This window comes from Salvia hispanica, chromosome 6, assembly GCF_029641045.1.
Source record: "Salvia hispanica isolate PSC_SH4W2 chromosome 6, Shi_PSC_v1, whole genome shotgun sequence".
NCBI lineage: Eukaryota > Viridiplantae > Streptophyta > Magnoliopsida > Lamiales > Lamiaceae > Salvia > Salvia hispanica.
In genome coordinates this window covers 36,944,836-36,967,776 of record NC_142697.1, presented here as the reverse complement: position 1 = coordinate 36,967,776, position 22,941 = coordinate 36,944,836, and the positions used below count along the sequence as shown (strand labels likewise).

At 37.7% G+C, this 22,941-nt stretch overlaps 4 protein-coding genes across 7 annotated transcripts; 1 reads left to right on the top strand and 3 right to left on the bottom strand.

Moving 5' to 3' along the window:
- Positions 1-3,232: 3,232 nt before the first annotated feature.
- On the bottom strand, positions 3,233-5,852 carry LOC125207588 (heparanase-like protein 2). Its single transcript, XM_048106988.2, has 9 exons — positions 5,610-5,852; positions 5,440-5,476; positions 5,058-5,244; positions 4,819-4,976; positions 4,491-4,724; positions 4,232-4,421; positions 4,024-4,149; positions 3,842-3,941; positions 3,233-3,755 (listed from the first exon to the last, which is right to left on the bottom strand). Exons 1-9 carry the CDS (start codon positions 5,814-5,816, stop codon positions 3,432-3,434), a joined length of 1,563 nt encoding a protein of 520 aa, XP_047962945.1. The 5' UTR covers positions 5,817-5,852; the 3' UTR covers positions 3,233-3,431.
- A 1,834-nt stretch (positions 5,853-7,686) lies between these two features.
- Positions 7,687-10,416, bottom strand: LOC125207587 (uncharacterized). Its single transcript, XM_048106987.2, has one exon. The coding sequence runs from the start codon at positions 9,676-9,678 to the stop codon at positions 8,113-8,115; it is 1,566 nt and encodes a 521-aa protein (XP_047962944.1). The 5' UTR covers positions 9,679-10,416; the 3' UTR covers positions 7,687-8,112.
- Positions 10,417-15,554: 5,138 nt separating this feature from the next.
- Positions 15,555-17,875, bottom strand: LOC125208237 (ELM2 domain protein). 4 transcript variants are annotated; one of them, XM_048107820.2, is made up of 3 exons: positions 17,406-17,875; positions 17,178-17,318; positions 15,555-16,878 (listed from the first exon to the last, which is right to left on the bottom strand). In XM_048107820.2, the coding sequence occupies exons 2-3, from the start codon at positions 17,308-17,310 to the stop codon at positions 15,794-15,796; spliced, it is 1,218 nt and encodes a 405-aa protein (XP_047963777.1). In that variant the 5' UTR covers positions 17,311-17,318; positions 17,406-17,875; the 3' UTR covers positions 15,555-15,793. The 4 variants fall into 4 exon arrangements, with proteins under 4 accessions (XP_047963777.1, XP_047963778.1, XP_047963775.1 ...); XM_048107821.2 differs by having other exon boundaries at positions 17,178-17,285; positions 17,406-17,873; XM_048107818.2 differs by having other exon boundaries at positions 17,178-17,875.
- Positions 17,876-19,054: 1,179 nt separating this feature from the next.
- Positions 19,055-21,897, top strand: LOC125199667 (Cobalamin biosynthesis CobW-like protein). The gene is made up of 9 exons (XM_048097608.2): positions 19,055-19,330; positions 19,718-19,935; positions 20,359-20,473; positions 20,564-20,653; positions 20,789-20,962; positions 21,067-21,186; positions 21,386-21,496; positions 21,584-21,665; positions 21,765-21,897. Exons 1-9 carry the CDS (start codon positions 19,088-19,090, stop codon positions 21,824-21,826), a joined length of 1,215 nt encoding a protein of 404 aa, XP_047953565.1. The 5' UTR covers positions 19,055-19,087; the 3' UTR covers positions 21,827-21,897.
- The last annotated feature ends 1,044 nt before the right edge of the window (positions 21,898-22,941 follow it).

Below are 22,941 nucleotides of genomic sequence, written 5' to 3'. Positions count from 1 at the left end.
TTTTATTTTTAAGTAAAGGCCAAAACTGGTCTTGAACATATGCCAATTTTATGATTTTGGTCTTAAACATTATTTTTTGAATTTTTTAGATCCCAAATATTTCAACTTAGATTACAATTGGTCCAAAGTTAACTTTTCCGTCAAATTTTAACGGTCAACGTTTTAAATCTCGATTTTGACTAAATTAAGCTGTTAAATATGATTACTAATTCCCTAATTATATCCATAATTATTTTAATAAGTTATTATTTAAAATGAATAATATTAAAAAAGAAAATTTCAAAATCAACCAGCATCTCCTCCGATCATTTCCGCCTCCACCCCCTCCGCAATTGTAATCGTCACCGCCGGAGAGCTCATTTGCCTCCCCCTCCCCGCAACTGCCTCCGAAGCGCTCAAATCCCTAAATTCCTCATTCCTCTGCAGCTCCAACCGCCTCTACTTAGACCACTTCATCTCGCCGCTCTCCCCCGCCAACCGCCTCGACTTATCATTTTGGGGAAGGCGAAGTAGATCTCGCAGCGTCGAGGCGGTCGGCGGGGGAAAGAGGCGGGATGAAGTGGTCGAAGTAGAGGCTGTCAAAGCTGCAGAGGAAGGAGGAATTTAGGGATTGGAGTGCTTCGGAGGCGGTTGCGGGGAGGGGGAGGCAGATGAGCTCTCCGGCGGCGACGATTACAATTGCGGGGGTGGAGGCGGAAATGATCGGAGGAGATGCTGGTTGATTTTGAATATTTTTTTTTAATATTATTTGTTTTATATTATAAATGATAACTTATTAAAATAATTAAGGATATAATTAGGGAATTAGTAATCATATTTAACAGCTTAATTTGGTCAAAATCGAGATTAAAAACGTTGACCGTTAAAATTTGACGGAAAAGTTACCTTTGGACCAATTGTGATCCAAGTTGAAATGTTTGAGATCTAAAAATTCAAAAGATAATGTTTAGAACCAAAATCATAAAATAAGCATATGTTCATGACCAGTTTTGGCGTTTACTCTTTATTTTTATTAAAAATTTTATATTTTATTTAGTGTAAATCAAATTTAATTTATCTTGTAATATCAAGTTGTAATCATATAAAATAAGTTTGGACCGTTACTATCGTGAATATTATTTTATAATTGTGTACACCGGATTCAGATTGTTAATCTTTTATTATGTTGTTATCGTGTCATGTTACTGGGACGGATCTAGTACGAATCTAGTAGGGGAAGACAAGGGGCATTTGCCCCTCAATATATTTCATGTAGTACTATTTTGTTATATAATTTGAAAAACAAAATTATTTCCTTTATAAATGCCCCACCTCAAATTTTTAAAATTTCTTCTTATATACTCCGTAGGGGTGTCAAAACGGATAGCGGGTACTGGGTACCCGCACACCCGACCTGATACGCGTCGGGTGCGTCGGGTATTGGGTACCCGCTACCCGACGGAAACGGGTAACAGGTCGGATCGGGTAATAATATTTTCGGTTTTGCGGGTATCGTGTATACCCGATACGCTCTCGGAATACCCGATAATCCTGAAAATTACCCGATTTTAGTTAGTGTTTTGTAATTTTTAATATTAATATAATTTTTAAATTATCCCGATCACACTCAGATTTCAATATATAATATTTTTATCTATTTTTCCTCTATTAAGAGCACCCAATATTATATACAATAGCATAATGTATATAGTAGCATATGCTACACAGTCATTATATATGCAGAAGCATATACACAGTATACTTACTTCACTGTCTAATGATCTGTGGACTCTTTTATGTGTTTTTAGGATGCATTAAAATACTACTTCCTCTGTCTGCAAATAGGAGTCCCGTTTTTCCATTTTAGATCGTCCGCGAATAAGAGTCCTGGTTCACTTTTACCATAAATGGTAATAGGGTTCCACCTTCCACTAACTCATTTCACTCACATTTCATTTAAAACTAATATATACAAGTGGGACCCTTATTTCACTAACTTTTTTCCACTCACTTTTCTTAACATTTCTTAAAATCAGTGCCGCCAAGGAATGGGACTACTATTGGCGGACGGAGGGAGTATATTAGTATGGAAGACGATCAACAAGTTGATGATAATGCAAATAATGAATTAAAAAGTTTTTTTCAAAAAAATCGGGTCGGGTCGGGTACCCGTCATGTCGGGTGCGGGATACCCGACTCGGGTATCAGGTAATACCCGACATAGTGCGGGGCGGGTATCGGGACAACAATTTCGGTCGAAATCGGGTGCGGGTACCCGTTTCGACACCCCTAATACTCCCATTGAATTGAAATCCTAGTTCCGCCCTTGTCATGTCAACCTATATGTTATATCGTGCTGTTAATGAGTTCACGTCGTCGTGCTCGGGTTTGAAGGCGGCATGTCGGATTCGCGTTCGGATTGAAAATTTTCTTAATTAGTCGAATTCAGGTTATACCTTATTGCACTAAGTCATAATCACGTACTCATGATGATTCAATAAGAATACAACTCACTTAATTGGCTACTGCGTATCTTGATTGAACTCCCTCACATGATGTCGGGCCGGAGTGTGGGTGACGCCAAGGCGACGAAATCGGCAAAGTCGCCTTTGCCGCAATAAGAACGCAGCTCATGCAATTTGCTACGGCTACCCTTAATAAAAAATCACAAATATTTTCTTTTGCAATTTTTTTGGGGAAACTATATTTATATATGTTGTCTAGTTTGTTAATTTTACTATTGTTTGCCAAAACGTTTCCATTCCACTTGAATTGTTTTTTTAGTCATATATGGTGCGCTTGATGTCGTTTGAATACATAGATAATTATTCTGAGGGTCTAAATGTGTTTCGCAAACAACATTTCTCTAAACTTGCAAGGAAACACAAAATGTGATTTATGTTTATTAAGTTTACATCTGGATTTTATTTTAATAAAACTACCCCTGCCATTTATCAAAATGATGTTAACGTTGTATTGATGTTTGATGGTTGACTTAGGGAACCAGTCATTTTATAAACAAACAAAGTTGCCAGTTTGCCTAAATAATAACTATCCAAGAATCCAAAACTTAACAACGAAACATAGCTCAATTAGTATGACGTTTCCTCTTCAATTAATAGATTAAAAGTTGAAGCATAGCTCAATTACTAAACAGTTTACTCTCCAACTAATAGATTGAGAATTAAGTCTATTCCCGAAAAAAAAAAATCCAAGGCGGAAGCTAAGATCACACACATTTATTTCTAGTAAATCTAATAAATCAACAACTCTTTTTCCATTTATGAATATGACCAATATATATCGTTTTTATTCCATACGAATAATTTTATAGAAGAAAGACACTTCTCTTTCTCTCCATACAAGTTAACAACGGTATTTTCTTCGTTCATTCCGTCACGAATGTCCCAGCAACGAAGGATTCGCATCGGGAAGGCTTCACTAGAGAAACTCTAGGCACAAGCTGTGGCCTTGAAGCCTTTCAGCACCGCGAAAACTATGGAACGAGGCGCGATCTTCATAGGCAACGAAGCATCAATCATGCGTGGTTCCATTGCCGGTATGCCAGAAGCTCCGGTGAGCTTCAAAGCCACTCCATTCAGCAGCAAAACATCACTCAAAATGTTGCCATCTTTTGGGGTCAAATGGTACTCTTCTCTCTCATATGCATTAACATAACCTTCTTGGTCATATTCATATAGCTTTGCATAATCTTCAACATAAACTTCAAAGGCTGTATATTTGGACATATTGATCACTAGTACTGCAATGCCTGTCTGAATCACAAACACAAATTCAGACCAAAAAATGAACCTGTATAGTTTGTGGTGTACTGACACGAAAGATTCGCGGGCTAGCTCACTGTTTTCTTCGAGCAATGTGAGTAGGCGCGCAGGTAGGAGGATCCGGTGTGGGAGGCGGAGAGCACGCTCGTCCCCATCAACCGGTGCCACAAGAGAGCACTGCAAAGAAACCAACTACAAGGTTTGAGAATTCAACAAATTTCAAGAAATGTAGTTTGTTAGTTATTTCAGTTAGTTATACCCATAGTAATCTGGATTTGGTATGAATGTGTTTCTGTTGAGCAAACCATAGTTTCCTCCTATTAAGGATTGTCTGCAGAAGACCTTATGGTTGAATTTTGCCGTCATTCCCAATTGATCTAAGTACCTATTTTAATTTTTCAGACAAGATTAGATCGGTTAACGAAAACGGTGTGCAAGAGAAATAGGCATTGTAGAAAGCCACAAACCAGAATCCATCAACAAAGGAGTGTGAGACATATCTGCCACCACTATTGTAAGCGCCACCGGCCTCCCCGACCCACGCCCCTGCCCACGGGCTGTGTCGCTCGATCGTGGCTGCAACATCCCTGTATGTCTCCGCTATCTGATCAAGAAAGCTCGGATCTTGAATCTTGTTGATGAGGGTGGGATCAACACCTACACAAACACACTAAATTAAACTTGCTGATATAAAATCTTTTCGATTTCCTTGGGAAGAATATTAACCTGCACCGAGGTTGTAGATGTGGTGCGTGACACCATCAACGACATTAGGTCCCGTCGCGTCAAGAAATGCATCGAACCACTGCTTGTCGTAGAACCCTGCAGGGCCTAGCACCTTTGGCCTAGTGGCAGGATTTGAGTAAAACTTAGCTACTATTTTCTTGAGTGCTAAGGTGTCCTTTGCATACTGCACTGCCCCAACTCTTGCAGACACACCGCTCCCACACAACTCGTTTCCTAGGCGAAGAATCGTGCATTTTGGGGTGTCAAAAATACACCAAACAACAACACAATGAAATGGATCACTTGCAACATAGTAGTTCAGTTTTACCAAGTTCATATGAATCAATCTTGTACCCTTTGGAGGCTGTGTAGTTGATCAAATCATACGCGTTTTTTGAGTCCCATTGGCCTACCATGAGGGAATCATCGGGTCCTCCACCCTTCCTCCTCCCCACCAAGGCATTCAAGCCGAATGTCAACCTAACCCTGCTCGCGCACACATACATCAAAATGTGCTTTCTAAGAGGTTGAAGAGGAAGCTAGCTATACAATGTAGATAATGCATACCCCATTTCATGAAAGAAGTTGTTGATTTGATCCCATCTCTCCTTAGGCAGACACCCTTTAGAGAATCCAAACAACCCACTCTCCGTTCTCTTGAAATGAGGGCATTTTCGAAGCGATGCCCCAACAACATCGTACACCACCTGATCTTGCAAAGAACCTCCTATCCTAATCCTCAGGCTGCTAAATGCTGTTTCATTTTAACAACGTTCTTAACCACTTAAATCAACTAAAAAAACCCAAGAAACAGCAATCACAACATTCTTAACCACTTAAATTAACTAAAAAAAAGCAAGAAACAACAATCTTAACCACTTAATTAAGTAAAAAAACAGATCAAGAAACATCAACTCAGTAACTGATGGAGTAGTACTAGTTAACTAACCTCTGATGGCATTTGCAAGAATCTTGTTCTTCAAATCCTACACACAATACATACAACAGAAAATGTAATTAACCTCAGTTTCTACTAACCCCCTTCAGCAGAAAAAATGTAATTAACCTCAATTTCTGCTAAACTCATATCTCTCACTATTAAAAAGTGGATGGGAATACCAGATTGAGAATGCCAGCTTTGCCCCAGGGGCACTGATTGTAGTTGCATTTGGTTTCAGGCCACCAATCAAGAGTGGCACAGATGAAATCTTCATCAGTTTTTGCTATGGATTTCGATCCTTTCACTACCAGCTTCACTACTTGAGCATCACAACACAAGCAAGACAGTGTTATGAGGCACCAGATGATGAAAATATTTGATCCCATCTCGTGCTAAAGCTATCAAGTTCGTTGTGGATAATAATTATAATGTGGGCTCTGGGAATATATAATATTAAAAAATTGTCCACACTACATTTGTCCTTGCATGTGGACACATCTTTTTGTTACATCATTCTTATCTTCAAATTCTTGTTTTAGGACTTAGGAGTAACATATATTTCCACTTTTTCATTGTGAATTATTCTTGAAGTAATCCAGATAGTGCATATGTCCATTCCTTTCAGGTGATTTTTTTTCAAAGAAGAAAGTAGGAAAGAAATGTAAGTTTCCGTAAATTCGGTAAAATAAAATAACTTAAAATATTCTATGTTTGTCTTGGAAGAATTGATTTATGTTTATGAAACTACTACCAAATATTTATTGCACCATTATTTGACCGTTGCTCGGAATCAAATCCAACCATACATATTTGCGTGAAATTTAAGGTGCTGGGGTTTGGGTCCCTAAAGGCTTAGTATTAGTATTTTATTTATTTTGATGGCAATGGCTCAATAAATGTCGGCAATATATCATGCTGTGTGACATAATACCCCTTTTCAATATCACAACATTTTTTATTCAATTTTAATTCCATATTATATAAAGAATGACAATTCTAATTACGTCGGTTTTATTAGGAAAAAAATCGATTTGATAATGGATTACTATATCGTAACTGAATTTTATGTGCAATTGGACGCAGGTATAACTTATAACTCACATTTAATTTCCCACTAACTTTTGGGTTGCGAGTTTTGGATGATACACCCAAATTTACGTGGACTTCGAAGACGAGTAAAGTGGTTAATTGTTTATTTATATACTAGTTATATTTTAATGGGACAAAGTAAGTGGTTGATAAATTGCCTTTACTTTGTCCTAATTTGTGTCTCATTTCAATTATATTACCGTAGTAGCCTAGTAGGTAGTCAAACTTGGGAAATGTGTGCTTATATTTGGTTAGATATTATGACAGTGTGAATAATATCGAGGATAAATGAACATTATGATCGTAGGCTGTTGATAAGCATGACATAAATGTCTTCATTTTACAGAATTCATTCATTCCATATGTGATATCCCCCCACCAAATGAATAAATATGGTTAGAAGCAGTCTTAGCTATCTGCGATAGCCACACAAAGCTATCCTTTATTTGCATCAATAATTTATAAAATTAATCCTCAGAGATAGAACTTACAGATTTATTAGATAAACGTGGGCTGCTGCATTAATTATTAGTAATTCTCTAAGTTGAATTTTCCAGAATCAACTAAACTTTTTATTTAAACGAATTTATTGAAGCCGAATTTGACTGCACTTTTAGTAGTTGGGCCCACAATCGGGTCCAGAAATTGAAGTAGTATATAATGGGCCCACCTATGTTTTGGACATAACTAATTTTTGTACTACAGCGTCGTCTCGATCTATAATTTTTACCTTTTTCTGCTTTAACTAGTCTTCTTTTTATTTTATATACTCGCTACATGCACAACAATCATGAGATTTAGTATCCACAAGAAAAATAAGAAAGAAAATGGGATCCAAAATAAAGTTTTTTACACATAGTAAAGTTAAAGGCACGAAGACAGACTATGAAGCAAGACTCGATTTTAGAAGACGCGCAGAAAGCGTGTATAAAATAACATCATCAGTATACACGAGTGCCGGGCTAACACAACTAGGAATGGATCTGTTTTTCCTCTCAAGTAAAAAGTAGGAGACATTAAATACTCAAATGTGTGCTTGAGTATTTAAGGTAGGTTGTGCTGTGATAGTGATGGATCATACCTCTTCAAACCTCATCTTTAACCATCACTACAATTCAAGGAAACTAACAATTAATTAAAGACAGCTATTCTCATGAATTAAAAAGGTTTTGTGGGAATAAATAGTCCAACTTTTCCTTGCCTCCTAATCCAAATATCAAATGACTTACAAATAGTGAATAAAGCATCATATGCAAACACTTGGAAGAAACAGAGCTGCTTCTCTTATATGGAGTATTATATAACAAAGAACAACAATTTTTTTCATTTTCAGACACAATAATGTAGATGCTTCAAATTGGAAGACAAAAATAAAATCTTAAGTCTGCAAAATTTGTGCATATTCATGGAACATGCATAAGGTTTTCTTCTTTCTCTTTTGTCATTTTTCCTTCTTTCTTTATACGAGGAGGCTAGCCGCTTACAGTCATCAAACTATGACTGCCATTGAAGCAAGCAAGAAAGGAGCATAATGTGGTTTGCTGTCCACCGATATAAATGTATATACTCGAGTTGCTCTCTCCATCTCCGCCCCTACCAAGGCGAGTACTGGTCGTCCCCATCATCCTCATCATCCTGAGGAGCGGGCAGATTGAGGTCAAGCAAGTCCAGCTTGGCGACCGGGCTAGGGTTCGTGTTCACCTCATGGCCACCGATGAAATGTGACCTCTTGTGGCCGCCCAACGCCTGCCCATTCTTGAACACCCTGTTGCAGAAGGGGCAGACATGGCCTTTGCTCTTCTTAGCCTTCATTTTCTTGTCAGGCACCGGCTTCCTATTGCTAGTGGACTCCACCATCTTCCCTCTAGCCGCGAACTCATCATCTAGGCTATTCTCCCCACTCTCATATCTTGACTCATATAATGCGTTGCTCTTCTTGTGGCACGGCCTGTGGCCCCCAAGAGCCTGGTAGGACTTGAACGTCTTCTTGCAGTTGAAGCACTCGTACTTCAGCCTCTTCTCAGCGCTAGGGGGGTCGACCGTCTTGATCCTATGTTCATCATAGTCATTATACAGATCAGAATTCTCAACAGCATATCTCCTCTTTCTTGATTGCTCGATCTTAGCTGCTATACTATTACCATTGCTACCGTGATCATGATCATACTCATTTTCCTTTGCCAGTGCTTTCTTCACCTCAGCTCTATAGATCCGGCTTCTGTTCAAGCTCTGCCTAAACTCCTCATACACATTCACACCAATGCTCCTGCGTAATCCATCCATGGACACATCAGACTCCTCCGCCTTGGAACATTCATCCAAGAAATACCCCGAGTCAGAATTCTCTGCCTTAACAACAGCATCCCCACCTTTCTTCTCATCTTGATCATAACCATTCTTGATAACATCACACTTTTTTCTCACACTCTTCATATCAATGGAAGAAGACTTAGTCTCCAAGATCACAGAGTTGTTATCAGAACTCTCCACTAGAGAATTCACCCCACCTTTACTCCCGTTATCCCTAGACAACATCATCAAACACATGGCCACTTCCTCCTGCTCCTCCCCATCAATCTCAGAGACAGACGAAGAGCCATCGGGGAAGGGGGAGTTCACTACGATCTTCCTAAACCTCTTGCTCTTCAAGGACCTAGTCTTGATTGCCCGGTCCTCATCCTCCATATCCGAATGGCTATCCATCACTAGTTTCTGGATCTCACTAGTCCAAGAATGATCATCTTTCATGCCCCTATCCTTGTCAGAGTGGCAAGCCATGTGCCCACACAATGCCTTCGATGACTGAAACCCTTTGCCACATTGCTTGCAAAACTTCTCTTGTGGTAGAGGGGAGCTTGAACCCACAGCCCTCCAACTCTTTCTAGGATTCTCTCTTAGGCCATAGCTAGACTGCCCATTTCCTAAATCAACAATTCTTGGATCACTCATTGTGCTTTGAATCCCACCACTACCTCCACCACCAACACCAACAACTACAAATGATGGGAATTTCTTAATGTTGGGATCAAGTAGTTTATCATCAGATTCAGCAGAATTTGCAACTACACATGACCTCATATGGCCTCCTAGAGACTTCCCACAAGGGTATTTCTTGAAGCAAAACCTACAAACAAACCTCAATTCTTGATCCTCATCCATCCTAGTTCAAACACCTCCAATCCAATTACTTAAACAAGAAACAGACAGAAATTCCCCCAAAAACCACACAATCAAGATTCAGCAACCCTCAAACTCGACTTAGATTTCTACAAAAATGCAACATTTCCCTGATCTAGCAACATCAAAGTGCAAAACAAACTCCCAAACATGAAAAAAGGCAAAATCAGGAATTATTGGCTGGGCATAGATCACAAAGACTATACCTTTAGTGAGAAAAACAGGATCAAACCACAGTGGTGAGATGTGACAGTACCCACAACACAAAAATTAAAGAGAAGAGAAGTGGATCAACACTCTTGGAATCCCAAATCGATGAAATTTCCACACACACACACAACAAAGAGAAGAAAAAGGCATATAAATGACAGCACCAGTCCTATATTAATGTTGCAAGATTTAGAAGAAATTAATGTGGAAAAAATCAAAGTTTTGAACAGATGGGTCGCTAATGATGGGCTTGAAGTAGCCACAGCCTATCAAGATTAAGCAATAGAAACAGAACCCAGACTCTTTCTTCCCTATTTTTCTCCCACAACACACGCACATACATCTCTCTCTACATCCACATCTACAATATGTTTGTAGTAAGGTGGAGAATTACATGCATGGAAGCAAAGGCATGAGAGAGAATGAAAGGGGGTGCACGTGTAGCTGCGAGGAGAGTTGGTTGCTGCAGAATCGGACGGTGTGGATCTTTTCATCGAAAAGGGTAATACCAAAATACCGATTTCTACACGAATTGCGTTTTCAGTTTCACAATTTCACTATGCTGCGTTTTGTCTTTCCTCAAATGTCACACCTTCTGAAAAAACAGGTCCCCAGCCGTTATCGAAATACCCATTTTGTCCCAAACAAAATTAATTAATATTAATTCGGGAGTTAGATATTCAAAATTTCGAAATAAATAAAAATGAAAGCTAACATCAAATCTTAGCTCAATAACAATTCGCACACAGTAAGCGTTACACATTGCAGAATTTATTAAGCGTGACATAAATCACATCTTCAACCTTCTTTTTAAAAAAGGAATTTTTTCGGTGCATAACTAAAAAAGGCAGCCATGTAAATAAAAGAGTTGATTTGAATGTTAGTTGCACTAATCTTTGAGTATCGTATCTTATCAATTCATATCATGTTTAATTGTTTTTTGTTTCACGGTTTCACCCGTATATTAATAATCTAAAGCCATAATCAAATTTCTCTAGTTAGAAATTTAGTTGCCGTAAGAAGTGATTTTACACATTATTTTTCTAAGTTTATATGGAATGAGGTTGAAGAAATTAATTGAAGAAAACACAATAGAGAATTATTGGCACATATTATAAAAAACATATTAATAGAAAATATTCGACAAATTTGGTAACGTTTTATGGTACAAAAACATTTCAATGTAAAAAGCTTTTCCTTTTTATTTGTTTTGTCTTTCTACGATGATCTAGTGAAGTAAAAAAGCAAATGATAATTAGCACCCACCACCAACATTAAAAAAAATTAGTTGTCTGGATTTTAGTGCTAATGAGTTTAAAAAGTTGGTGTGAAAAGCAACTTGAGTTTAGGCTCACTTCGGTTATTATAATCGATGAGCTTTATACTAAATTAATTAATCAATATACTCCATAAAATAAGAGTAAGAGCATAACTCCCATTTATTCATTTTTTTACTATTTGTTATTTTGTAAGAGCACAACATCCATATCCATGCTTTTATGCAAGAGCATGCTTAATGGTCTAACAATTCTATTATTCAATTTAAATAACATTTTCACAATTCAAAAATATCCGAAATACTATTACAAAATACCAAAAAGTTAAAAATTACATAATTAAAATCTTAAAAAAAAATTACATAATTAAAATCCTACAAATTAAAAATTACATAATTAAATCCTAAAAAATATATCCGTGGAAATTTAAAGAAGACTAGCCCGACAGCGGTATCCCCAATTGAGCTCGGAGAGCTCGTATCATTGCGTGATGTGAGTCAAGTTGCTCGGGAGTCATCCGAGACATATCGGCCATATTGATTTGACCCAAAAGGACCCACAACGAGTTGGTGTGGGGTGGAGGCGGCACAAAGGGAGCGGGAGGTCGCGGTGCGACGGCGGTTGGCCGTCGCCTGTTTCCTTCCTTGCTACCGGCGTTGGGAACTGCTCGGGCCGGTGTCGCGGCTACCCAAGTGAGCACCGGCAAGCTGGCTAGCCACCTCATCCTTGCTGGCCTCGAATAGGGATGCCGACCTCGACCGCTTGCTGGAGGAGGATGCGACGCCTCCCTTATACTTCGGATGAGTACGCACCTCCTGCCAAGCGTCGAGATACTTGAATGGTTTGTACTGAACTGAATGGTAGGTCGACATGGCAGCTGTGATGATGTCGACCTCCCTCGTGCCGCTCCCTGCCGACCGTTGTTCTTGGAGGTAATACCCCTGGAACTTTTGGATTTCTTCGTTGACTCTTCCAATGGTATTGCGCACCATAGTCTCGTTGCGTTTGATGGTGTCATCCGGTCGGTTGGCATCAAAAACTTGACTCGATTTATTTTAAACACGAGAATTACCCGCAAGTGTACGGGGCTATCATAGTATAGGCAAGTCAAGAGTATCGTATCCACAGAGACAAATTGTGCAACTCAAGTACCACGAATCGATTTTGACTACTATCTAGAGAATTCGGAAAGGTTGGTTTTGATTTTGAAAAACAAATAAACATAAACAAGCTAAAATCACGCAACAAAGAAAAGTTTCAAATAAGAGAACACGGTAGAGCCTTGGATCCAACTACAACGAACACGATGCGAACAATTCAACAACTTCGATTACCCAATTAAAGTCTCTAGGATTACTAGGAAAGCCACTAGTTTAGGCTAAGCCCTCTCTCGAGTGCACTCAACTAGTTGATTAATCATTAATATTGAAATCTCCTTCTAATACTCCCTCCGTCCCATTAAATATGCAACATTTAGGAATCGGCACAAGTTTTTATGTAGTGTTGTTTTGTGAGTTAATGAAGAGAGAGTAAAGTAAGAGAGATGAAAAAGTAGAGATAGGTATGTTTTCATTTTAGGAAATGTTTCATTTTTAATGGGACAAACTAAAAAGAAAAATGTTTCATTTCTAATGGGACAGAGGGAGTACTTAACAATTAACTCCTTAAAACAAAAGGCTCAAGCCCTCACTCTAGAATTCCTTCTTTCGAATGCAAATTATCTAGGTGTTAGTTCATTCTTTTATCAATCCTAATTAGGTATCATTCTTAAAACAAAAGGCTCAAGTCTCGTGTGTAGAAACGCCCGACTGGCTGTAGTGAAACGCCCGACCTCCGGTTTGGTGCCATTTTCGTCCGTTTCCACCTGTTGTGACTACAAAAACTCGACAAACTCATCAAAACACTAAAGTAGGGGATCATAGATGAAAACTCAAGTAATGTGCTACGAAATACTCAATTATGCACTTTCAAACAACCAAAACACTTGCTAAACTACGAGTTTATCAATTGTACCGGCGAGAGACGCACCATCAAAACCTTTCCCCTGTTTGGTTCGTGCCGGTTTCTGCATCTTCGGAGATTTCCAAGTAGACTTTGAATAACTTCTGCATCTTCCCCGGAGTATACGAGGTGCGGATGTTGGTGTCACCTTTGGTACTGCCACGAGCACGAACACGGTCACTACGAGGACGAGGAGAAGCACCGGAACCGCCCTCTGGTGGTGTCGGGGCGATCCCACCTGTGCCAGTTTCGGGAGCCTACCCGTGCCCCTCGGCATCTGGCTCGTCCACCGGGTAAGGCCGGTAGCCACCCGGAATATGCAAACCTGGGGTTTGAGGAAAGGGCGAGAAATCCGTATCCGGATTAGGGAATGGCAATGAGTCGAACCATTCATGGTTCCATCCGTGGGAGTCGGAGGGGTGATCGTCGGAGCCGGACATTTTTTGCAATAGTGAAAGAGTGGGAATTTGGATGACAATTGAAGAGAGAATTTAGAGAGAATTGATGAGAGAAGTATTTTGTGTAGTGTGGTGTAAATTTTTTTGTGTGGAAATAGGGGTATTTATAGATGAAAATGTGAATTTTGGGATAAAAATAATTAAAAATAAATTAAAAATGGAGAAAAAACGGATATATTTTATTGGAAATTGGGGATTTTTTTTTATTTAAAATCGATTTTTAAAATATATTTCGCATTTTCCTTTTTTCCAACGGCTTTGCCGTTGGCCAATCAAAACACGCCACGTCAGCTTGCTCAGCGGCACGGTGGCCCGCATTAGCAGCGAGCACCTTTGTGGTTGCTCTACAAACGAACCATATACAGCTCAGATAATAATAATTCGAATTTAACTAGAGTTGAAAAAATAAATTATGTGTAATTAATTACTAATCCCATATAGAAAAACTTTAACTTGGCTTTTAGGAATTTAGGCAATTTTTACTTTCAAAAGCTACGCGTCCAACCGTATAAAATTACTGTTTTGAGAGTGTTAGTTTTTGAATAACCAATCAGCCTAAAACAAGTTCAGATTACTAAAAATGCATGAACTAATATGATAAAATTAAAGTAAAACTAAGGAACATATTTCTTATTTATCAGATAAAATGTTTGAAATATTTTTATATTGTTATTTATTTATTTACAAAAATTACACAATTATAGATAGTAGTGGAAAATAAAAGATAGTCGTCTGGGTAAGCTCATTGAATTAAGCCACCATGTCTATGTCAACCTTTCAAATTATGGTTGTTATTCCAATGTGAATCGGAATATTTCCTCCCCTTTATACTTGGAATTTAGTTAGAAACTAGTATCTGCTCCCGTGCAATTAATTTTACGAAAACTAATTTAATATATCACTTTATCATTATTTGAATTTGAAAATTAAAAAATACTATGCTTGCAAAACTTAACATTTTAAAAAACCTTTATAGAAGGCATATATATAGACTACCTATGTATTTGTTCTAAAGTTTTCATCCTACTTGTTTCTCTTCTAGAATTCTCTACCGTTTTTCTTATATATTCTATTTATTCCTCGATATTTAAATTATAAATTATCTTCAATTTTTAATTATAAAAATTAGATATATTATTTATTTTAACACATTCCATACGACGAAGCGCAACTCAGTTGATATCAATCAAATAGGTTAGGATCTCAAGTGATCACGAAAATAAACAGGGAACCTTTATTGATTTTTTCAAATATAAAAAATAAAAATTGTAGATTAAGTAGGTTTCCAAAAGCATATAAATTTAAGAAGGTTTATCACTCAAATGTATGCTACCACTTCAAAGTTATAAAGATTGTCTCTCTTGCCGCACCTCCACCCCTCTTTCCCTGTCTCACCACCTTATTATCAGCCTTTCTCGCTACTCCACCGCTATACCTTGTCCCATTGCCGCTCGCCTGCGTCGCCAGATTTCTTTGCGCACTGCTGCTGTTCGCTTGCTTCACCAGGCTCGCTTTAGTGTGTTGCAGCGGTTAATGGTTTTCTTCAGTTTAGGTATTCTGATCTTTATTGTTTAGTTCAAATTGATTTTATTTCTATTCTAGATTAAGTTCATGCTCATTTTTATATAGTATTTCTAGGGATTTAAAATGTATTCTAGAAGCCATTATCACTCCATTATACTATGTACAATTATCTTGCCTAAAAGTTTCGGTCGTGTTTCTTCACAACCACAACAGTCGATTTAGGACTCTATTGTCCTAATCTTTGCAGTTGTAGTTGTTGGCCTTTTGAAGATTACAAAGAATAAAATACTACTCCACAATTTAACATGGCCAAATTTTGCAAATTGCAACGCTCACAAAGCCTGATAAACAAGAAGATTGTATATTCCAAACTAATCTAACATTCATGTAGCCAAATTAAATACTGATTACTTAATTGTAATCAGATAAATAATCGTTATTAAAATTACAGCGAGAGATTTTTCTATGTAAATAAATAGGTTCAATTAATTATATTGGGCGTCGAGGCCAAACAATACTTTAGCCTTTACTATCCTCTGCCCCTATCGATATCTATGTTTTTGTACAACAAATTTCAAGGCCAGAAAAAAATTGAGTATACAACCTGGGGCATCAGGCAACATCTCATCATCTTCTCAGGGATTTCATCTCGACAACATCTAGCTTCTCAACTTGACCATCAGATACATCGTCCTTTATATTGCTCACCTCATGTCCTTCGCTGCTATTTTGAGGCTCGGACCAGAAGCTGTCCACCCAACTTGTATCTAAATCTTGGTCGCCGAAGGAATAGACGGTGGATTCCTCTTCTTCTCCTTCGACAAGATAGAACTGCCCCTTGTGACCTTGATGATCTTCAATATCAGTTTCTTGATCAGACGAATAAAATCTCTCCTGATGGGAGCCTCCATGAACACCTCTCAGCTCCTCATCATCATCACTGTCTATCTCCAACAAATAAGATCTATTTTGAACAGCCCGTCTCCGGAGCATGAAGACATTAAAATAGTAGCTGACAAGTTCGTTTTTGGTTCGGGTCGGGAACGCAAAATTTAAGTGCTTCCAAAATTTTCTACCATGTGATTCAGGATTAGAGTAAACAATGTCATGAAAGACTTCTTCCTCATGAGGGGTCCATTGATATGCAACCTCATGACCCATATTACAGAAACCCAAGTCCAAAAAATTCTCATACCCAATAGTCTCTTGTAGTTTTTCTCTTGCTTCATTCACATGTTGTTGCACACATCTCATGGATCCCATATCCAGGCAACAACAATCTGTTCTGCCACGCCCAACTCCAACTCCTTCCATTGTTGAATTGTTTAAGTTAGGCATTGCAATGATGCAGGTCCCGGTTAGTCTTTCCTCCCTAAAATCATCACAAAAGTAAATGGTATTTGGATCCCACAGTGGGACTTCGACTTGATGATCTGATCCAAGTGGAACTTCTTTCCTAGGAGGAGAGTTAAACAAATCCATGTAGGGCTCTTCAATTTGATTCATGAGAGGGCTTGGAATATTAATATCAATATATTCAGGAAAACAAGACCAGTCAGAGGTTGCCCCAATAACAGAATAATCCTCAGTTCTGCTAGTGACCAAAGACATGGGTGCATTTGCTTCCCCTTCTTCGTCAGGTACAGAAGCATTATCAGCCTCACCATCTTCAAGCTGCTCAAAATGTAACTGAAAACTGTTCTTTGGTTCACCTGAAATAAAATACTTGTATCAATTGGGGGAACAATGCCAAATTGACCAGAGATTGTGCAATATGTAACAAAATAGCACATGCATGATGAGTTGCTTTCAATCTCCATCTTTTTAATTAAATAAGCAACATTATATGTGTGACATTGTACAATGTAAAGATAAATCACATATGTAGTTAAATCAACTTTTTCTACACCATGCATCACATTAATGAGTATCAAAGAGCTCATCAATGCACAAAACATATAGATAACCCCACACATTCATAAATACATAGTGGACCAAACACAAATATTACCAGGAGATTGAACTGCAAGAGTCGTTATGAGATATTCTTTTGCATTTAAGGTTAACTTCCCATGGTATTCCCGTTGTTTAGGTTGCCTGAAATCAAGAAAATCTCCCTCTTCCAAAGGACGTTTCATTCCCATTATATGTACTATAAGGATAAATATAATAGATATTTTAATTCATATCAAAGAAAGAAGATACACAAGTAATCTTGGAAGCTTGGAAATAGACGTACCAAAATCCTAAATCAATTCACAGATCCGATGAGCCTTGAGATTGAGCAATCACCACAAATATGCAAACCCTAGGTGTCCAAAGATCTCCAGAAAAATATTAGGGTTTCAAATCAATTTACAAAGAGGAAACAAGAAAGAAAATATCTAAATAATAAATTATAAAACTAAAAATAAAATCGATGAATATATCTAATGGATCTCAGGATTAACAGGAAAACCTAGAATTTTAGGAATTAACAGATTTTCGGAGAGAGAGGTCAATCGAAAGAGAAAAGAACAAATTGAATGGAAAAAAAATATCGAAATTGAATATCAAACACAAAACTAAAACAAATTTGGAGACTCCCACAATAATGAGAGTGAATGGAATTGCAGGAAATTGGGAGAAAATTTTGATATGAACCGCGTTTTTTTGTAAAGATGAATCAGATAATGAGGATCCAAATAAGATGGTCCGGGTTTTAACCCGCACGTAAAAGAGGTGTTAATAACATGTGCTCTGTAGCTGAATTAGAACTCCCCTTTTATTTGCGATAACTTTTGCTTTTTGTCATATGACATTAATCGGGGTAATTAAATGTTACGTACAAAATTAATATATTACGAGTTTTTTTTAGTTTTTTTCCCCTATTCATTCCCAAATTAAGAAATTAGGATTTTACTGTAAATTATCAATGTGAGGAGCCAGAAGAAGAAGATTAACTGTATATTGCTAGAAATCACTCCGAATAACTCAATATCATTCTTTTCTCTCTCTGGACTCATGATTCTTCCCTTTCTTTTTATTGCGCACCATCTGTTAATGCATAGTTATAAAAAATTTACAAAAGCTGTGCAAAAACTTAATTAGGTGTGATTAAATATTTTGTCTGGAAAAAATGGAGAGGTAGAGATTGGATTGTATGTGAGTGAGCAATAGAGGAGGGAGTGTTGTAGTGATAGTGCAAATGGCAAAAATGTTATGATAGAGTGCTTTTTATACGAATATCTTGTATAATTAGTAGTAGTACTTTTCACACACTAGAGGAATAGAGTTTTCATACTATATATTCGGGGAGTACTACTTTTCTATTATAAAAAAAAGATATTGAGCCTTGAACATGGTTGTACTTTTTTGCCTTTTTTGTTTATAGATATAAAATGGAGGAAGATTTGGGGAATTCTGATTCTAATATTAAAATGGATGGAGATTTGGGAGTAAATAGAAAGAAAAAAATGTATTAAAAAATGGCAATTAACAGTGTTAGAGGGATTTGATGGAATGTATTAATTTGAAATAATAAATAAACTTTTGTTATGAAATATGTAAACATAATTTTTTTTTATTAATTTGAAATATTGGTGAAACATTTTGTATATAGCATGTAATTAACCCGATATTAATCATCACAAACCAAGCCAAAAGAGTTTTTGACATTCGGCACAACATTTGAAATTCATGGAAAAAATTTAAAAAGTTAAACAATGACATTTCACTGCAATTTTTACCCTAATATATAAATAACAATTTTCAATATTTTAATCCATTTGAAATTCATGGAAAAAATTAAAAAAGTTAAACAATGACATTTCACATTTGCTGCAATTTTTACCCTAATATATAAATAACAATTTTCAATATTTTAATCCATTTTTGAAAGGAATCCTAGTATCCTACTTTTAATCTGAAATTCAACTCTCAATGGTATGCGAATCACTCTTTCAGCTGGAAAAACCTCACAGGAGAAACCCGACCGAAGCGAAAATGGAACCCTACGACGACGAAGAACCGCCGATGGCCATCGCAATCGACGACATCGTTGAAGATAAGACTCCGCTGCCTTCACTCGTCGAGCAGCGTGATAATCTACAGCCAGATCTTCCAGAAGCTCAGCCGGTTGGCGTCACCGTCATCACAGGATATCTCGGTGCAGGGAAATCGACGGTAAGAAACGATTATAATAAATTCGCAGCTTCAGTTTGCTTCTGTATACTGATTGGTTTGCTTTAGCCAAATTTCCCGGAGTTAGAGTGAATTTTGCTGAATGTGATTTTTAGATGAATGTGTGAATTTTCAGAGAATTTGGCGGAAGTCTGAGCTGAAATGAAGTGTAATAAGTTTCGTTTACTCGAAATTTTAAAATTGAAAAGCCGATTATGTAAACCTGCATAAACTCTTTAGTTGGAGGCTAGTTGAGTTGCCTGTGCATGATTGTATAAAAAAAAGTGCACTTATAATTGTTTTTCAAATTCAGTGATTATGTAAAAATGCAGTCGTTTGATAGTTTTTCTTGTAAAGATCTAGCAAATGAGGTTTTTTTTATCTGTGTAGTTGGTGAGTTCTATATTGAATGGACAACATGGGAAGAAAATAGCTGTAATATTGAATGAGTTTGGGGAAGAGATAGGAGTGGAGAGAGCAATGATTAATGAAGGAGAAGGTGGAGCATTAGTGGAGGAGTGGGTTGAACTTGCGAATGGATGCATATGTTGTACTGTTAAGCACAGCTTGGTTCAGGCACTGGAGCAACTTATAGAGAGGAAAGAAAGGTTAGATCTAAATGCAGTATTGTTTGGATGAAAATGCGTGACAAATTGACCACTCTTATATTTTAAGATGCTGATTTTATTGTTAAGCACCATGCGCTTGGCTTTAAAGGCATTTTTTCGTATCGGCAAAGTTTGATTGTAGTTTGAAACTTTGAATAGCAAGGATGAATAGCTAACCTTGCAAGTATCTTGATAGGTAAACAAATGTTTCGCTATGTCAGGGTATATCAGCATGTGAACCTTTAAACCTTCTATAAGGTTCCATAAGCTTTTAAGAATCATGCAATATGCTTGATGATTCGTAGTGGAAACTTGTGTAATTTTAACTACATGATACAAAATTCCTCTTGAACTTTTAGGTATATTTATCTTATATGATGAGATATGTCTGGATTATTTGATTAAAGTTTCTGTTACACACAGGCTTGATCATATACTACTTGAGACTACAGGGCTGGCAAACCCTGCACCTCTGGCATCTGTGCTCTGGTTGGATGATCAACTGGAGTCAGATGTCAGGCTCGATTCTATTATCACTGTGAGCTTCCTTCTCATTGTCACCTAATTTTAGATTTCTCATCAAAAAATATTTTCCAGTCCCCATCCAATGAATATTGTTTCTTTTAAGGTTGTAGATGCTAAAAACCTCCGTTATCAGCTTGAAGCAAATCACAACTCATCGTCATTTCCTGAAGCTTACAATCAAATAGCATTTGCGGTAATTGTTTCATTTGGTTGTGATTGTTCTCCACTTCATAGGTCCAAATATGAAACCTATTTGCTGCTTCATCCAGTAATTCTAGCAATGTCGGGTCAAATCCATTGCGACGTTTGTTTCTTTCTGTTTCTACAGGATGTTGTGATTCTTAATAAGGTTGATCTAGTGTCATCTGATGATTCCGGAGTAGCTCTTGAAGGTCTTGAAAAGGACATTCATAACATTAATTCCCTTGCTACTATTATCCGTTCTGTTCGCTGCCAAGTTGACTTGTCCATGATACTGGACCGCCGAGCATATGACGCCACAGTAAGTTTCTTTGTCAAAATCATCTTCGCTTTTGACTGTGTGTCGTGGCATTCTTGTTTGTGATTAAGGAAAAATAAACAATATATTTGCACTTTTCATTTCAGCATGCCACTCATTTGGAAGCACTATTGAGAGAGAATCAAAATCTATCTACTAGTGATCTTCACGACAGTGGTGTTAGAACCTTGTGCATTTCTGAGCCTAAGGAACTACATCTAGAGAAGGTACATATTAAATTTGATAGTAGTCATAACAACTATAACATCTCGTAATTCTTTTGTTAACATCATTTTTCACTAATGTCATAAAAACCACATATTTTGTGTATTCTGGTGGTGAATAATCATGCCGTCTGATATTCTATCCATGGATCTCGGCTCTCTTTTCCATCACTCCACAAACGTTCATGCACTCATTTTCCAGGCCAGGGTGTGGATAGAGGAGCTCCTTTGGGACAAAAAATATGGAATGGACGTTTATCGATGCAAAGGGGTTTTGAATATTGCAAATTCAGATCAGCTGCATACCCTACAGGTGAAGCATGCAGTATTTTTATGATAAAATTACTTATGATCGACATATAAGATTGCAACTGCAACCTGTCCACTGGTACATTTGCAGGCTGTGAGGGAAGTATATGAGATTGTTCCAACTCGAAACTGGAGAAATGAAGATGACAGAGTGAACAAAATTGTTTTTATAGGTATGCATTTTCCCAAATCAAGCCATTTTAGAGAGAACATAAATGGATGCAGTGCAGATGAAAATGTTTTTTTTTTTTTTTTTTTTTTTTTTTTTTCAGGTCGATCTTTAAATGAAGAGATTCTAGTTAATACCATCAAAGCTGCTCTCTGTAATCCGTAGTGCCCATCTTTCTTGTAACAAGATCAATTATATTCCCCATTTCCAATTTGAGTTTTTGGTATTACATCACAGACACACATGGTATTCGGCAGATAGAAATACTTCTGGAAATAGAGGAATTCACAAACCCGAAGAATAAGCTTTTTAGAAAAAGAGACTTTACAGTGACATGCACGGTAAAATTATTTTAATAAAGTAATCTGAAGTATTCTTTACTTCTGAGAAATTATATACTACTAGTATTATTCCTGTAAATTTAAGTTGCAATCTTTTTAAAGAACTAAAGAGCTAAGTCCCTAAATTTGATTTATCAATGTAAGTGTTTGAAAATCCAACCATAATTAATGAGAGATGGGAGTTTCCAGCCCATTTTACATTAGAGCATCTCCAATGGTGCATAGGCCAGCAATAGGCCAGCCATTCTCTCCCCTGCCACGTCAGCAACACTAAAAAATTCATCTGCCACATCAGATTTAGGCCAGCCATAGGCCAGCCGCAATAAAAATAATTCAAAATATACTACATTTACGGAATTAAAATTACGATTAAAATACGGAATTAAATTTACGAGACATATACGGGAAAAATAATCCATTCCATTAAAAAAAATACAAAGATTTTTAAAAAAAAATACATGATTTTTTTTTTTAAAAAAAGGGCTTCAACACACGAGCCCCGCATCGCCGTCGCCGTCGCCACTCTCTACTCCTCATCGCCGTCGCCGCTGCCGCCGCCACCCGTGGTATCTGAGCCCACGTCGGAACCCGCTAGCCGTGCCCTCGCGATTTTCAAATCAACCCGCATGCTCTCGAGCATCTCGTGAAGAAACATCTTCTCCGTGGGGTCAGTGGCGGCCCTCCACTCTTGCAAGACCTTGTACGTCTGATCCCGCGTATGGTTACGCGAATGGAGAGTGTACTCGAGTGGGGCGGGTGGGAGGGCGGAGGACTGGACCTCGCGGGGCGATAGGGCCTCGCAGCCCGTTGCGCCCGCTTCTGTCCAACCGGGCGGGGGCGACCAGTAAATGAAGGAGGGGATGGAAACTTCTCAGCATCCGGGGGGAGGTCGTGGGATCCGCCGCTGCTGCCGCTGTAGTCGCCGCTATAGTTCAGTCG

Excerpts from the sequence above, each read along its gene's own strand:
- LOC125208237 (XM_048107818.2), bottom strand. The coding sequence starts at position 17,310 with ATGGGAATGAAACGTCCTTTGGAAGAGGGAGATTTTCTTGATTTCAGG. Across the intron at positions 16,879-17,177 it reads TCTTGCAGTTCAATCTCCTG|GTGAACCAAAGAACAGTTTT; the intron begins GTAATATTTGTG and ends ATTTTATTTCAG.
- LOC125207587 (XM_048106987.2), bottom strand. The coding sequence starts at position 9,678 with ATGGATGAGGATCAAGAATTGAGGTTTGTTTGTAGGTTTTGCTTCAAG.
- LOC125199667 (XM_048097608.2), top strand. The coding sequence starts at position 19,088 with ATGGTATGCGAATCACTCTTTCAGCTGGAAAAACCTCACAGGAGAAAC. Across the intron at positions 19,936-20,358 it reads CTTATAGAGAGGAAAGAAAG|GCTTGATCATATACTACTTG; the intron begins GTTAGATCTAAA and ends TGTTACACACAG. Across the intron at positions 20,654-20,788 it reads ACAATCAAATAGCATTTGCG|GATGTTGTGATTCTTAATAA; the intron begins GTAATTGTTTCA and ends CTGTTTCTACAG.
- LOC125207588 (XM_048106988.2), bottom strand. The coding sequence starts at position 5,816 with ATGGGATCAAATATTTTCATCATCTGGTGCCTCATAACACTGTCTTGC. Across the intron at positions 3,942-4,023 it reads CCAAATCCAGATTACTATGG|TGCTCTCTTGTGGCACCGGT; the intron begins GTATAACTAACT and ends GTTTCTTTGCAG. Across the intron at positions 3,756-3,841 it reads CACATTGCTCGAAGAAAACA|ACAGGCATTGCAGTACTAGT; the intron begins GTGAGCTAGCCC and ends TTTGTGATTCAG.